Genomic DNA, 13,084 nt, shown 5'->3' on the forward strand with positions numbered 1-13,084 from the left:
TTCTCTTAACTTCAAATATTTTTTTTTATAACTTAAACCAATTTGGGGCGGATCTATTTGTATTTGGATAACTTAAAGACTGTCTCATATTTTTTGTATTTGGAGATATGATAGTTGAAAATGTCTTGCTGTGTTTAAATTACTTATTTTAGGAAGAACAATTTATTCTAGGAAGAAGGAACTAAATGAGTAAAATTGTCTACATAATTGCTTATTTTTTTTAAGTTCTAACAAAATTCTTATTTTTTACGATTCAGTCTCAACGTTCAGTGAAGAACTATTTTACGAAAGTACCGAAATCAAGTGTAGCTTCTTCTAGTCAACCTAACCAGGAAGCAAATGCCAACCATTCAGAAGTACCATTACCTTCTTCTCAGGTATTTGATTTGAGTACTTTAAATTATGATCCGGGTGAAAGAACCCCAATCTTGGACTATCATCCAAATCATCGTGATGTTATTAGAAGAGCATACCTTATTAATGGTCCTTGTCAACCTCGGTTGCTTCAGCATGAGTATCCTCAAACGAATATTTCTGGATCAATGCGCCGTTTTAATTCTGAATGGTTTGATGATGTATATCATGATTGGTTGGAGTATAGTGTTAGTAAAGATGCAGTCTATTGTTTGTATTGTTATCTATTTAAAGGCTACAACACCAATCAAGGTGGGGGTGAAATATTTTCAACTGTTGGGTTTAAGAGTTGGCAGAAAAAAAAGAATCTTGGAAAACATATTGGTCTACCGAACAGCCCACATAACCAGTCAAAAAAGAAATGTCAAGATTTATTGCGGGTACAACAGTCTATTCACTTGAGATGCAATTTAGTCAATTTAAGCATGCGTATTTGGTCCGCTTAAGTGCTTCCGTTGATGTAGTAAGACTTCTTATAACTCAAGGATTGGCATTTCGAGGTCATGATGAATCTAAATCATCACTTAGTAGGGGTAATTTTCTTCAAATTCTCTCATGGTATGCGAAAAAGTGTGATAATATTCGTGATTATGTACTGGAACATGCTCCTCAAAATGATCAAATGACTTCTCCAATGATTCAAAAAGATATTGTGAGTGCTTGTAAGATAGAAACAATTAAAGCTATTCTTGAGGAATTAAATGGTGACTACTTTTCTTTACTAGTTGATGAGTCTTTTGATGTATCACGCAAGGAGCAAATGGCTATTGTCTTACGATATATTGATAGAAATGGATTTGTGATGGAGCGGCTTCTTGACATTGTTCATGTTCAAGATACTAGTGCTTTATCTCTAAAGAGGGCAATTGTTAATTTACTTGCTCAACATTCCTTAAGTCTATCATATGTGCGTGGACAATGTTACGATGGGGCAAGCAATATGCAAGGTGAGATCAATGGCCTTAAAATGTTGATTAGGCAAGAAAGTAGATCAGCCCATTCCATTCATTGTTTTGCTCATCAACTTCAACTAACTCTTGTTGCGGTCTCGAAAAAATGTATTGAAGTGGGAAAACTTGTAGTGCTGGTTTCAAATATTTTGAATGTATTGGGATCTTCTTTTAAGCGTATGGATGAATTTCGAGATTCTCAAAAACAAAGAATTCAAGAGGCACTAGATTTGGGTGAGCTTACAACCGGTAGTGGCTTGAATCAAGAACTTGGTCTTTCAAGAGCTTGTGATACGCGTTGGGGATCTCATTTTAAATCTTTCAACAATTTTATTCTTATGTTTGGCTCTATTCTTAATGTTCTTGAATCACTTGTTCTTGATGCACGATTATTGGATGAAAGAGCCAAGGCAATGGGATATCTTGAAGCTTGTCGAACATATGAGGTTGCGTTCATGTTGCATTTGATGAGTGATGTTTTAGCAATCACAAATGAGCTTAATAAATGCTTACAAAAAAAGGAGCAAGATTTGGCAAATGCCATGTTACTTGTTGAAGTAGCAAAAATAAGGTTGCAAGCATATAGGGATGAAGAATGGGATTCTCTTATTGCTAGGGTGTCTTTGTTTTGTATCAAGCATGAAATTTTGGTACCTAACTTTGAGGAGCCATATGTTAGCTCTTTAAGATCACGAAGGAGACTTGGTGACAATAAAGTCTCTCATCATTATCGTGTTGAGGTATTTTGCAATATTATTGATTGGCAACTTCAAGAACTTAAAGATCGTTTTGGCGAAGCGACGACTGATTTGCTTCATGGAATTTCTTGTTTGAATCCAATTGACTTGTTTTCAAGTTTTGATATCAGGAAAATAATGAAAATGGCTAAATTATATCCTGATGACTTTAATGAATTCAATATGGGTTCTCTTGAGAATCAACTTGCAAGTTACATTATTGATGTTCGTGATGTTGATGAAAGGTTCTACAATCTAAAAGGGCTTTGTGATCTTTCAAAAAAATTAGTTCAGACAAAGAAGCATTCAAATTATCCTCTTGTATTCCGCTTAGTGAAACTTGCTTTGCTTCTGCCGGTTGCCACTGCATCCGTTGAAAGAGCTTTTTCAGCAATGAAGTTTATCAAGAATGACTTGCGGAGTCAAATGAGTGATGATTTTTTTAGCGGTTGTTTGGTGCCTTATCTAGAAAAAGATGTATTTGATAATGTTTCTAATGATGCTATTATTAAGACATTTCAAGATATGAAACCTCGTAGAGTACAATTGTGAACTCCATGGTCTTGCTTGTGTAGTCTAACTTAGTTTCTTTGTTTTTGCTTCAAAAGCTCCCAAGCTTTTACTTTTGTAATATGGCATCTTCAAGTTGCCTTTCTTAATGGAAACTTCTTACTTTATTAGCTTTTTCTTAGTTTATTACCTATATTGTGGGATTTTATTGTGATATTTTTCTTCATCATGAGCGGAGGTGCCTTCACCCAACTTCGAGGTTTATGTACGCCTCAAGCAGGCCTTTGACAACACTATTCTTGCTTCGGCCTTCGAGCATGATTTTTAGTATTGTCTGTGCAAGAGTGATGCTTGATTTATTATATAGGAATTAGTTCCTATGTGTAGTTCTACTTTGATTTCTAACAATTTGCTACATTGATGACACTGTCTCAGATATAGAAACTCTTCCGAACCATTTACGGAGGAAGTATGCCTTACTGCGTGATTTAGATAAAAGTCTGCAAGGTATTACTTATATTCCAAATTTTATATATTATTGGACTATTAAGGTTCTCTCATGCAAGTTAGTTATTTTTTGATTTTCCATTGCTATGTGCTTCGTTAAGCATACTTTATGTATTTAAGTTATTCCTGATCCGACCCGCTCATTTGCCAACACAAACGTGCTTATTTTATTTTTTGAACCCCCTGAACTGAAATCCTGCCTCCGCCACTGACTATCGGGAGGCTTATTTGGTGGCGGACGGTCTAGCAAATTATAGGAAGATCTGGAAATCACGTAGTTTAGTTGGAGTACTGTATTTTTTAACTTGTCACGACCCAATTCGTGAGCCATCATGACACCTACACTATCCCGCCGGTAGGCAAACCATTTCCAAAAATCTTGAAAACATTTAATAAATAACGAGAGAACAACCATTCTCTAAAACATAATCCGACGGTGCCATATATTAAAATAAGTGCGGAAAGAGTAACTTAGTCTTATACAACCCCAAAATCCGGTCTAGTAGTACAAGGACACTTCTGATACAAGTCTTGTGGGACGAGATAAAAGTGCCTGTAGAAAACAACAGGAAATAAATAAGGGAGAATAAGGGAGAGATGTCCAGGGGCCACGAGTCAACTATGTAGCTCACCCTAAATGTATTGAACACAAAGCCTCGGGATCAGTCACGAGGTCCTGAGCTGGAACAGAGCGCGGTATCTGCACATCAAAAAAAGAGTGCAGAAGTGTAGTATGAGTACAACACTAGTACCTGGAGGTATCATAGGCCGATAACGACAAGAACACGTATAAAGCATATAAATACTAAAGAAGCATCAAGTGTGACATTAGAGTTAAAACACCTTAATAATGACCACTTAGCATATTTCCATGAAGTCCAGTAAGAAATCAAATTAATCTGTTAAGCACATATCACATAGAGAAATGAAGAAGTACACCCACTGTACCGCCCAGCTATACCACTGGACTGTGAGAATAATATCTTTACCTTTTTTCGATTCTTACACCATCTCACATCCTCTAGTCAACATAGCTTATTCAAATGATCATATAAATGGGAAATGAGTGCACCGTGCATAATATCCTATGTCAACAACATCATGGATTTCGAGAATGAATATGAATCATCAAGCTAGTTTCATATGCCAACTCATAAACCAGAATCATTACTTTCAACAATTACGCGAGATATGGAGCAATAAGGTAATCAATTCAATCAAGCAAGTATAAGTCAAAATAGTGGCTATTATAGCCCACATAAACAACAATCATACTAACTCTAGACACGTGATTTTGACCGTACCCGGACGTTTTCACTGTCTCATTAACTAATTTTTCTTTTTAGTCCAATCTTAGACATTTTTATCTTTTATTTCTTTTTTAGTAGGTTATATTAGAGAATTTGAGAACCAAAAAAAAAAGTCTCATTTTTAGAATATAAGTTTTGTTTTAATTTGTGACAAAAGAAAGAAAATTTCCCAAAAAAAAAAAACATTTTTATCTATTTTAGTTAATTTCCAAGTTAAAGATTGTAATAAAAGAGTACCGAGTAACTGAGTATTTTTAATCTTGCTTTTAATTAGGAGTACTATTTTTATCAATTAAATAAAAAATATAACCAATAGCGTATTGTCACTTGGCAAATTCTATTATATCCACATAAAAGCACATTCCATTTTGAAAAGGAATATTCCATTCTTTCTTCCCAAGATATTTTTACACATAGACATTTTGGAAACTCGAACAAATGATACACATTCAAAACCCTTCACCGAAGCATCCTATAAATAGAAAATATAGAGACCTAAACATACACACTAGAACCTACTAATCAGCCGCAATAGCAACTCCTCTTAATAAAAAAACAAAACCAAAAAAACGCACCACTTCTGAGGCACTACAAAAACTAAAAACAACCAAAAACAATGTAACAAAGAGAGAGAAAAAAAAACACCCATTGGAAATGGCCATGGGATAGCCTTCAACCAAACACCATCAAACCACCAGCCATAACTCAACCAAAAAAAAAAAAAACCCTCCCTCAAAACAAGCTTTCAACCATTGTCTTCACCATCTCCATAGCCATGAAGATCAGAAAGTAGACTAAACCGTCTAGAAACCACCATTTTCGGGTAAAGTCAAGGTTGCCGCTGGAGGCTCTAGTCAATATTCATTGTTCCTTGAGGATGTTTGAAGTTCTAATTTATATCCCCAACCGAGTCGCCAGAGATGTCACATCCCTTTTTCGATCCCGCGCGATAAACGCACACGGGTTTTTATTTTTTTAAGGGTTTTTCCATTTAAAGTGACGATTTTGAAAAGAAATTATTTATTTATAGAGTCGCCACTTGGAGAGTTTTGGTATTCCAAGTAACCTTATTGAATCCCTAAGCAAAAAGAAATGACTCTTCATTTTTTGTCTGCCAAAACAAAAGCCGGGTAAGAAATTCTGTTAGTCGGGGAGAAGGAGCTAGGCATTCCCCGAGTCCCATCATTTTAGCACGGTCGATTTTATCGACTTATACTTGGTTATAATTAATTATTGAATAAAATGTGATTTAACTGTTTAGACCTAGGAGCGTGTGTGCATGCAAGGTCTTCCATTAATTATACATTGTTAGAGGGTCAAGGAGCGGGATAACTCACATGAGTTTTCTTTGATTATATGCATTTAATCGAGAAGCGGATTCACATACATGGTCAACACAATTATTATTAGAGGGTGAAGGAGCGGGATGGCCCACATGACTTTACTTTAATTATATGCGTTTAACCGAGGAGCGGGTCTGCACACATGGTCAACACAATTATTATTAGAGGTCAAAGAACGGGATGACCCTCATGACTTTTTTTTAATTATATGCATTTAACCAAGGAACAGGTCTGTCCACATGGTCAATACAATTATTATTAGATGGTCAAGGAGCGGGATAGCTCACATGACTTTTCTTTAATTATATGCATTTACTCAAGGAATGGGTCTATCCACATGGTCAACACAATTATTATTAGACGGTCAAGGAGCGGGATGACCGACATGACTTTCTATTAATTAATTTAATGTCAACCAAGGATCGTGTATGAACACAGTCTACAGATTTTAAGCGATGCCTATATTTACCTAACGACCCAGTTAAATAACAAAGTGATGCAGCCCTTAAGAAAGATGATAAAAAACGCAACTTAAAACAATTTAGATTTTCGTAAGTTCGTCACCAGAATTGTATATTTGTATGACAAATATTATCAAAATAACTCAAATCTTTAAGAAATACATTAAACAAAATGCAGAGGAAACTGAATAAAATATTACGCAAACGAACAACATATAAAATCAAAGGCCATGAAAACAGAAACCAATCTCATCTAATAAATGATTCATACACCCACTTAGCATTAAATTAAACTAAACTCAACTATTAGAGGCTACTAAGTAAAATTATGTACAGAAGGAAACTTAACTAATGTTTAAGGACGAACGAAAATAGCGGCCATTCCACGTTTCAAGCTTATTCAGGAAATGACTCAAGAATGATTTTTTAATAACAAGAAAGAATCAATTTGCAAGTTCAACTTCAAACTTCAACAAACACAAACTCACAGTAAGTGTCTTAACTTCATGAAACAATTCTAATCTCAAGATTTAATTTGACACACTAGAACCAGATAAAAAAAAAATGCAGCTGTTCTTTAACAAATAACGACCAATTTTGTAACAAACATGAAACCCAACAAACATTTATCATGAACCCATTTAACTATTTCTTTTCATCCAAGCTCAAAATACAAACAATGACTATATGAAATTATCAATTCAAAAATTGCACCAGCGAGATTTTTGTAAGTATACATGGAGAGATAACGGCAAAACAGAGAGACGAGGTAAGGACGGACCTCAAAATAGTTGGTTACTTTGCTTCAAAGAACCAGAACACCGGATCTTCACGACCAGCGGAACCTCGACCAAATTTTGACGCTATTGTTTTGATCCTTTTGTGGTGTATACCAGCTAAGGAAGAAGAAACAGCCCATGGCTGCTATTCCAAGTTCTTCCCTTCTAATCATTAGTCTTTTTTTATTTTTCTAGGTTCTTAACTCAGCGGATGATTAGGATGGCTAGAGTCTCTTGTTGTTAATTATGATTTTTAGAGTCTCACGGCTAATTGGAGTGTAGGTTCCTTCTAGGATGATTGTAGTCAACGACGGTTTGAAAATTATGTCTAGCTTCATTTTCATAGAGTGTCTAATTTTTGGTAAGTTTCCTAAAAAGTCCTTCTAACACTATTAGATATTCTTATTGCTAAAATGGAATATGCTATGGACACAAGTAGGGATGAAATTTGCTATGTGGCAATATGGTATTGGTTATCCTTTCCCCCTTTTTTTATTTTCTTTTTTTTTATTAAAGGTGTAAAATAAAAATACTACGATAAATATAAATCAACTACATTTAAATCAAAAATAATAAAACATAAATAATTATACTAAGGAAAAACTCAAATGTAATTAACTAAAACCTCGATTTAAAGAAATCTATTTTTGTAAGTTTTCTTTCTTTGAAACACAAAACTTGTAATCTAAAAATGGTGAATATTTTTGTCCTTTTTTCATTTCCATAAACAAAACCTACTAAAATAAAAGTTAAAATAAAAAATGTCAAAGATTAGACTAAAAGAAAAAACAGACACTAAAATCGTGACAAGGTCCCGGGAGGGTCAAAAATCACGTGTCTACACTAACCTAAGTGGATTTATCACTACAACCATGCCCGATGGCTCAACATGCTTTCTCCGTCATTCTAATTACCCAACAGTATACACCGGTACCCACCCAAGTCCTCATCATAATCACTAAGGTGGGAACCCCATTACGCCCAATACCCCTTCAGAATTTATAGACTAAGGAAGTCAAAAGTCATAAGTTAGGAATTCTAGCTTATGACTTTTGACTTATTTTTGTTGTTTTGGCTTAAAAACAAGGGCTTAAAAGCACTTTTTAAATTTTCCTCAAACATCACAAAAATGCTTAAAAGCTATTTTGACTTAAAAACACCTAAAATAAGCCAATCCAAACAGGCTCTAAATACGCACTCCAATCGGAGTCTAAAGGAGTAAATAGTAACCTACCTCGATGTCGAGCGGGTGCCACGAACAATCAAACCTGAGCCTTCGCCTTCCGAAGCGCCTCAGAACGAGCAAATTCTAACAAACATGAATTCTATGTTAACACACGAGTCCAAAGATACCCATAAAGCCATAAAAGAGATTCGAGTCGAAAAGACAACCCAAAACCCCATCCCCAACCTCGTGGGTCAAAACGGTAATTTATCAAGAATCTGAGTTCAACAATATCAAAATAGTATTCTATGAGGTCACACAAATCCAATGATACTCATATTGCTATACTTATATTCGGAACCAAAATATCCAAACCCGAACCCCAAGGCTGAAACTGGAAATTGAACTTGAATTCGACTTACCCATGGTCTAAATAAGCTAAATCCATAAAATCACCTAAAACTATCCATGGATCAACCTCCAATTTCAAGAAAATCTATTCTTAAGCTAGGGCTAAAATCCCCAAAATTTCCAATCCAAAAGCATGATTTGGTTGCTAATAATGAAAGGAATCAATGGAATATGATAAAATCAAGGTTAGAATCTTACTCCAACAATGAATCCTGAACTAAGCACTTGATTCCTCCCGATCTCTAGAACTTGAGTTATGTGAAAATGGGGTTTTGTTTCGAAGTTGGGAATTAAATAATTGTCCCAGCCCTTTCCTTCTTCACGAACGCGAGCCAAGGCTTGCGAACACAGCCTTGACCCGGCCCAACCATCGCTAACGCGAGATGAGGCTTAGGAACGCAATGACTAGGTTTGACCCGGCCCAGCCTCCATTTCCCCTTCGCGAACGCGATGAAGGTAATCATGGTGTTCTCCGAATTTGGGTTTGACACCCGAAACTCACCCAGAACCCTCCAGACACAAACCAAACATGCATTTCAATCATAAAACACGCTTCAAACTCGCTCACGCACTCGGAATTCTCTAAAGAGGCCATCTTGACCTGGGCTTCACTATGGTCAACTCCAAAACATCACAATCCTAACTTTCCAACCAATGACCCCAATCAGACCCGAACACCTCAGGAGCCCAAACCAATTATTCTATCAAGTCAAAAATCATGTTCCAAACCTAACAAAACTTTCAGAATTCGATTCCGGATGCGTTTACCCAAAAATCAACTATTGGTCAAAGTTTTTACGCAAAATCAAACTTAAGGATTCAAAACTTAGGTTTCTCACTTTGATTCTAATCTGATTGCCTCGATTACCGTACTACCCATCCCTTCAAATCGAATACGCCAAAATACAGCTAAGAAACGAATCATTTAGGGCAAAATAGGTAAAATTATCAAAACGACCTAACGGGTCATTACAGAACTCTCCTCCCTTTTGTGATCTAGTTCTCACAAAGACTTTTGGGGCACCAAATCACCACGATCAGTTCACTTATATAATGAACTTCTTTTAAATTATGTCTTTGAATTAAGTCATTTTTGTGCGACTGAAAAAATCCACCTGGTAGGACGACCAAAGTTCTATTTTTTATTTTTTTTTGGTGATAAAGACCTTTTACTGGAAATTAAAGAAATGTAAGAATCTCATAGACCTTTAATGCCTCTTTCCCCCTCTTCTTTCATTGCCTTCCTCAAACCTCCCTAAAAGCGGATCCGGCTCCTCTCTATTTCTCTTGTCTCCATTTTCCCCAAGTTCCTATCTAGATTGATGACACTTGTCACATTTGAAAATTAGTGATTGAGATTTAATTAACTAAATCAGGCCCTTAACCATGATTAATACAATTGATATTTCCGTATATTTCCATATATGTTGCAAGAATTTAGGGATTGCCCCCTTTTTAGGAGGAAATATATGGAAATATCAATTGTATTAATCATGGTTAAGGGCCTGATTTAGTTAATTAAATCTCAATCACTAATTTTTATATGTGACAAGTGTCATCAATCTAGATGGGAAAATGGAGGGGAGCCGGATCCCCTAAAAGCATTCCTCATATGTCTTTGTGATTAAAGTTTGATTGTACTTAAGAGGCGCTAGAAGTTAACGCGGTCAAAGTTAATGTGGTCTAATTTTATGTTCAGTTAGCTAAATACGTTTCCAGAAAAGCATCAAACTATTCTTTCCAATAAATTAAACGACAAACCTATCTATTGTAGTAATAAAATAAAATCATAATAAATTTTAAAAAAAATGTTAAAATCGTGGAAAGCCTTTAGAAATATGTATAACAAACCTATTGATTGTATAGAATCCTAATAAATTTAAAACACATGTTAAAAGCGTGGAAAGCCTTTAGAAATATGCGTCATTTACCGAAAACTAAATGCATTTGGCTTGGCATGATGTAATTTGTTTGATCGAAGATACCCGCTATTGAGCAATAGAAATAATTCAAGACTTTCAAGTCTCAGGGCGGGTAAGCCTATCACACAAAAATCATTTTCTTATTTTTTATTACATAAAAGTCATTCAACTTTAATATTTATCACACATAAGTCATTTTTCTACTTTTTATCAAAATCCTTCAATCATTACCAAGTTGACTAAAAAAATATATTTTACCTGAAATTTTTATATTTCGTATCAGAAATATGTCATGACACTCCAAATAAAGTTAATTACATTTGGAATAATTTCAAAAACCTCCTGAAATGTTTCTCTTCATAACACTAATATTTGTTGTGGTTTATGATATTACATTTAGCCATTATTTTAAACTTTTTGTATTAATTTTAACCCATTATTATTAATGTAAAAAAATATGATTTTACTATTTTTTTTCCTTACTAATATACTCATTTGTTTAGTGAATTTCATAGATACCTTTTAAAATTAGCAATAGATTTGTTCTTGCAGCATCAAAGAATTAAACGACAAACACAAAATCTACGAGCTTGATACGATTCACGGTTTCAAATTGTTACAAAAGAAAATCATAATATATAAGGAGATAAACATAATTCTTAAACCACAAGGGAAATTGGTGTTAAGAAGCGAATTTTGGGGGAAGTTCTCTTAAATTAATCCATTAAGTTTTAATATGGTTTATTAAGCTAACTAGCTATTTGGGAGTGTCAACTTGTATTTCCGGTACAAAATCTTAAAATTCAGGTGAATTTTTTTTGTAAGTTAAGTTGGATTACTTTTATGTGGAAAAATTAAAAATAACTTATGTGTGATAAGTTTTAAAGTTTGATGACTTTTATATGATAAAAAAAATTTTAAAAAAATATGGGATACACTTTAAAGTTGAATGACTCTTATATCACCAAAAAAAAAAGTAATTTTTATATGATAAATTCAAAGCTATTTACACGAGTAAAATTTACCCCCTCCTGGCTAACCACTTAGACTTGGTCATTCTTGACGAGCCATATATATATATATGTATATAATTCGTCAAGAATGACCAATTCTAAGTGGGGTAGATTTTACTCGTGTAAATAGCTTTGAGTTTATTATATATATATATATATATGAAAAAAATGAAGTGTAGACACATAATAACAATATACTTGTTTTAAAACTTAGGACCCGTTTGATCATGAGAATTATTCATCATTTTTTTTCTGAATTTTTTTCCACTTTATTTGAAAATCAGCGTTTGGCCATGAAAATTTCAAATACGACTGTTTAAGTAGTTGTTTGGCCATGAAAATCAAATATTTTTCACTGTATTTGGAATTTTGAAGTTGGAGTTGTGTTTGGTTATAGTTTTTGCAAAGAACATTTGGTTGTTTGAATGTACTGAAAGTGAAAACAAGGTTTTAAGTATTTTTCAAATTCCAAATACAACTTAATTTCATGGCCAAATGTTGATTTCTACATAAAATGAAATGATTTTCCGGAAAAAAATAAAAAAAAATCTCATGGCCAAACGGGTCCTAAAAAACAACTAAAACGTTATTTTCACTTTTTGAAATAAAATGAAAAATATTTTATTTCTACGGCCAAGCGCCTACTTACTAACTCTAAATTTTGAATTCATCACATTCATATCATCATCCGAGTACTTGGACACATTCATACACGTCCAGAAGTGCACGTGCATCTTCAATGTTAGATTAGTATTTTGGGTCTTTCCCAGCTTCAAATGATCATTAAAAAGAAAAAAAAAAAAAAAAAAAGGACAAATGGTTTTATTGCTGTAGAAAATGAATGGCATTTATCTTGTAGTTTCTTTCAGTTCTTTCGTACAATACATCCTGCCACAACCTAGTCCAGTTAAGAAATTGAAACCTGTATCGTAACATTGAAGAAAGGTCTGCATTTTTGGGTGGAATTTTACTTTCTCCATCACTGGTCACCTACTTTGTACCACACCATTAATGAACAAAAAAGGAAAACAATAGGGAGTGATGTAATAATTAACTACTACAGGAAAAACATTAATTTTGTGATGGAATATTCATGACTAGGTTCATCACAAATTAAAGTTATGACGGTTAATGAAATTCATTGTGGACAAAATTTGTGTGGATTTGTGATGACATTTATGACGATTTTATTTTTCTGTCACAAATTTTCTAGGACGCTTTAATTTGAAATGGATTTCGACGGATTTCTTCTATTACAACAATACTGTTTTTTTTTTTGGTTTGTTTTCTAGCAATGTAAGGTGTGATTTTTCTTTATATCCTCCAAAAATAGTGTAAGACTACATGCAATCAGGGGTGGCTCTAAGGTAAGGCAACTAAGGCCTTTGCCTTAGGCCCCCAATTATTAAGGGCCCCAAAAATAGAAATTACTATATTATTATATATATGATTTATGTATTTGTTATTAATAAGAAATTTCAAATTTTAATATTTTTTAATTGATTTGAGGTTGCACGGTTGAATGAGTACATAACGATAAAATTTTCCCTCATTAAATTAAA

The 13,084-nt window shown here is 34.0% G+C and overlaps 1 protein-coding gene across 1 annotated transcript; it reads left to right on the forward strand.

Annotated features, from left to right (window-relative positions):
• The first annotated feature begins 238 nt into the window (after positions 1 to 238).
• Positions 239 to 2,778, forward strand: LOC132606351 (uncharacterized). The gene has a single exon (XM_060319803.1). It carries the CDS (start codon positions 776 to 778, stop codon positions 2,651 to 2,653), a length of 1,878 nt encoding a protein of 625 aa, XP_060175786.1. The 5' UTR covers positions 239 to 775; the 3' UTR covers positions 2,654 to 2,778.
• The last annotated feature ends 10,306 nt before the right edge of the window (positions 2,779 to 13,084 follow it).

This window comes from Lycium barbarum, chromosome 8 (assembly GCF_019175385.1).
Source record: "Lycium barbarum isolate Lr01 chromosome 8, ASM1917538v2, whole genome shotgun sequence".
NCBI classification, from domain to species: domain Eukaryota; kingdom Viridiplantae; phylum Streptophyta; class Magnoliopsida; order Solanales; family Solanaceae; genus Lycium; species Lycium barbarum.

Bases quoted from the DNA above. Each gene is read 5' to 3' on its own strand.
- LOC132606351 (XM_060319803.1), top strand. From the start codon at position 776: ATGTCAAGATTTATTGCGGGTACAACAGTCTATTCACTTGAGATGCAA.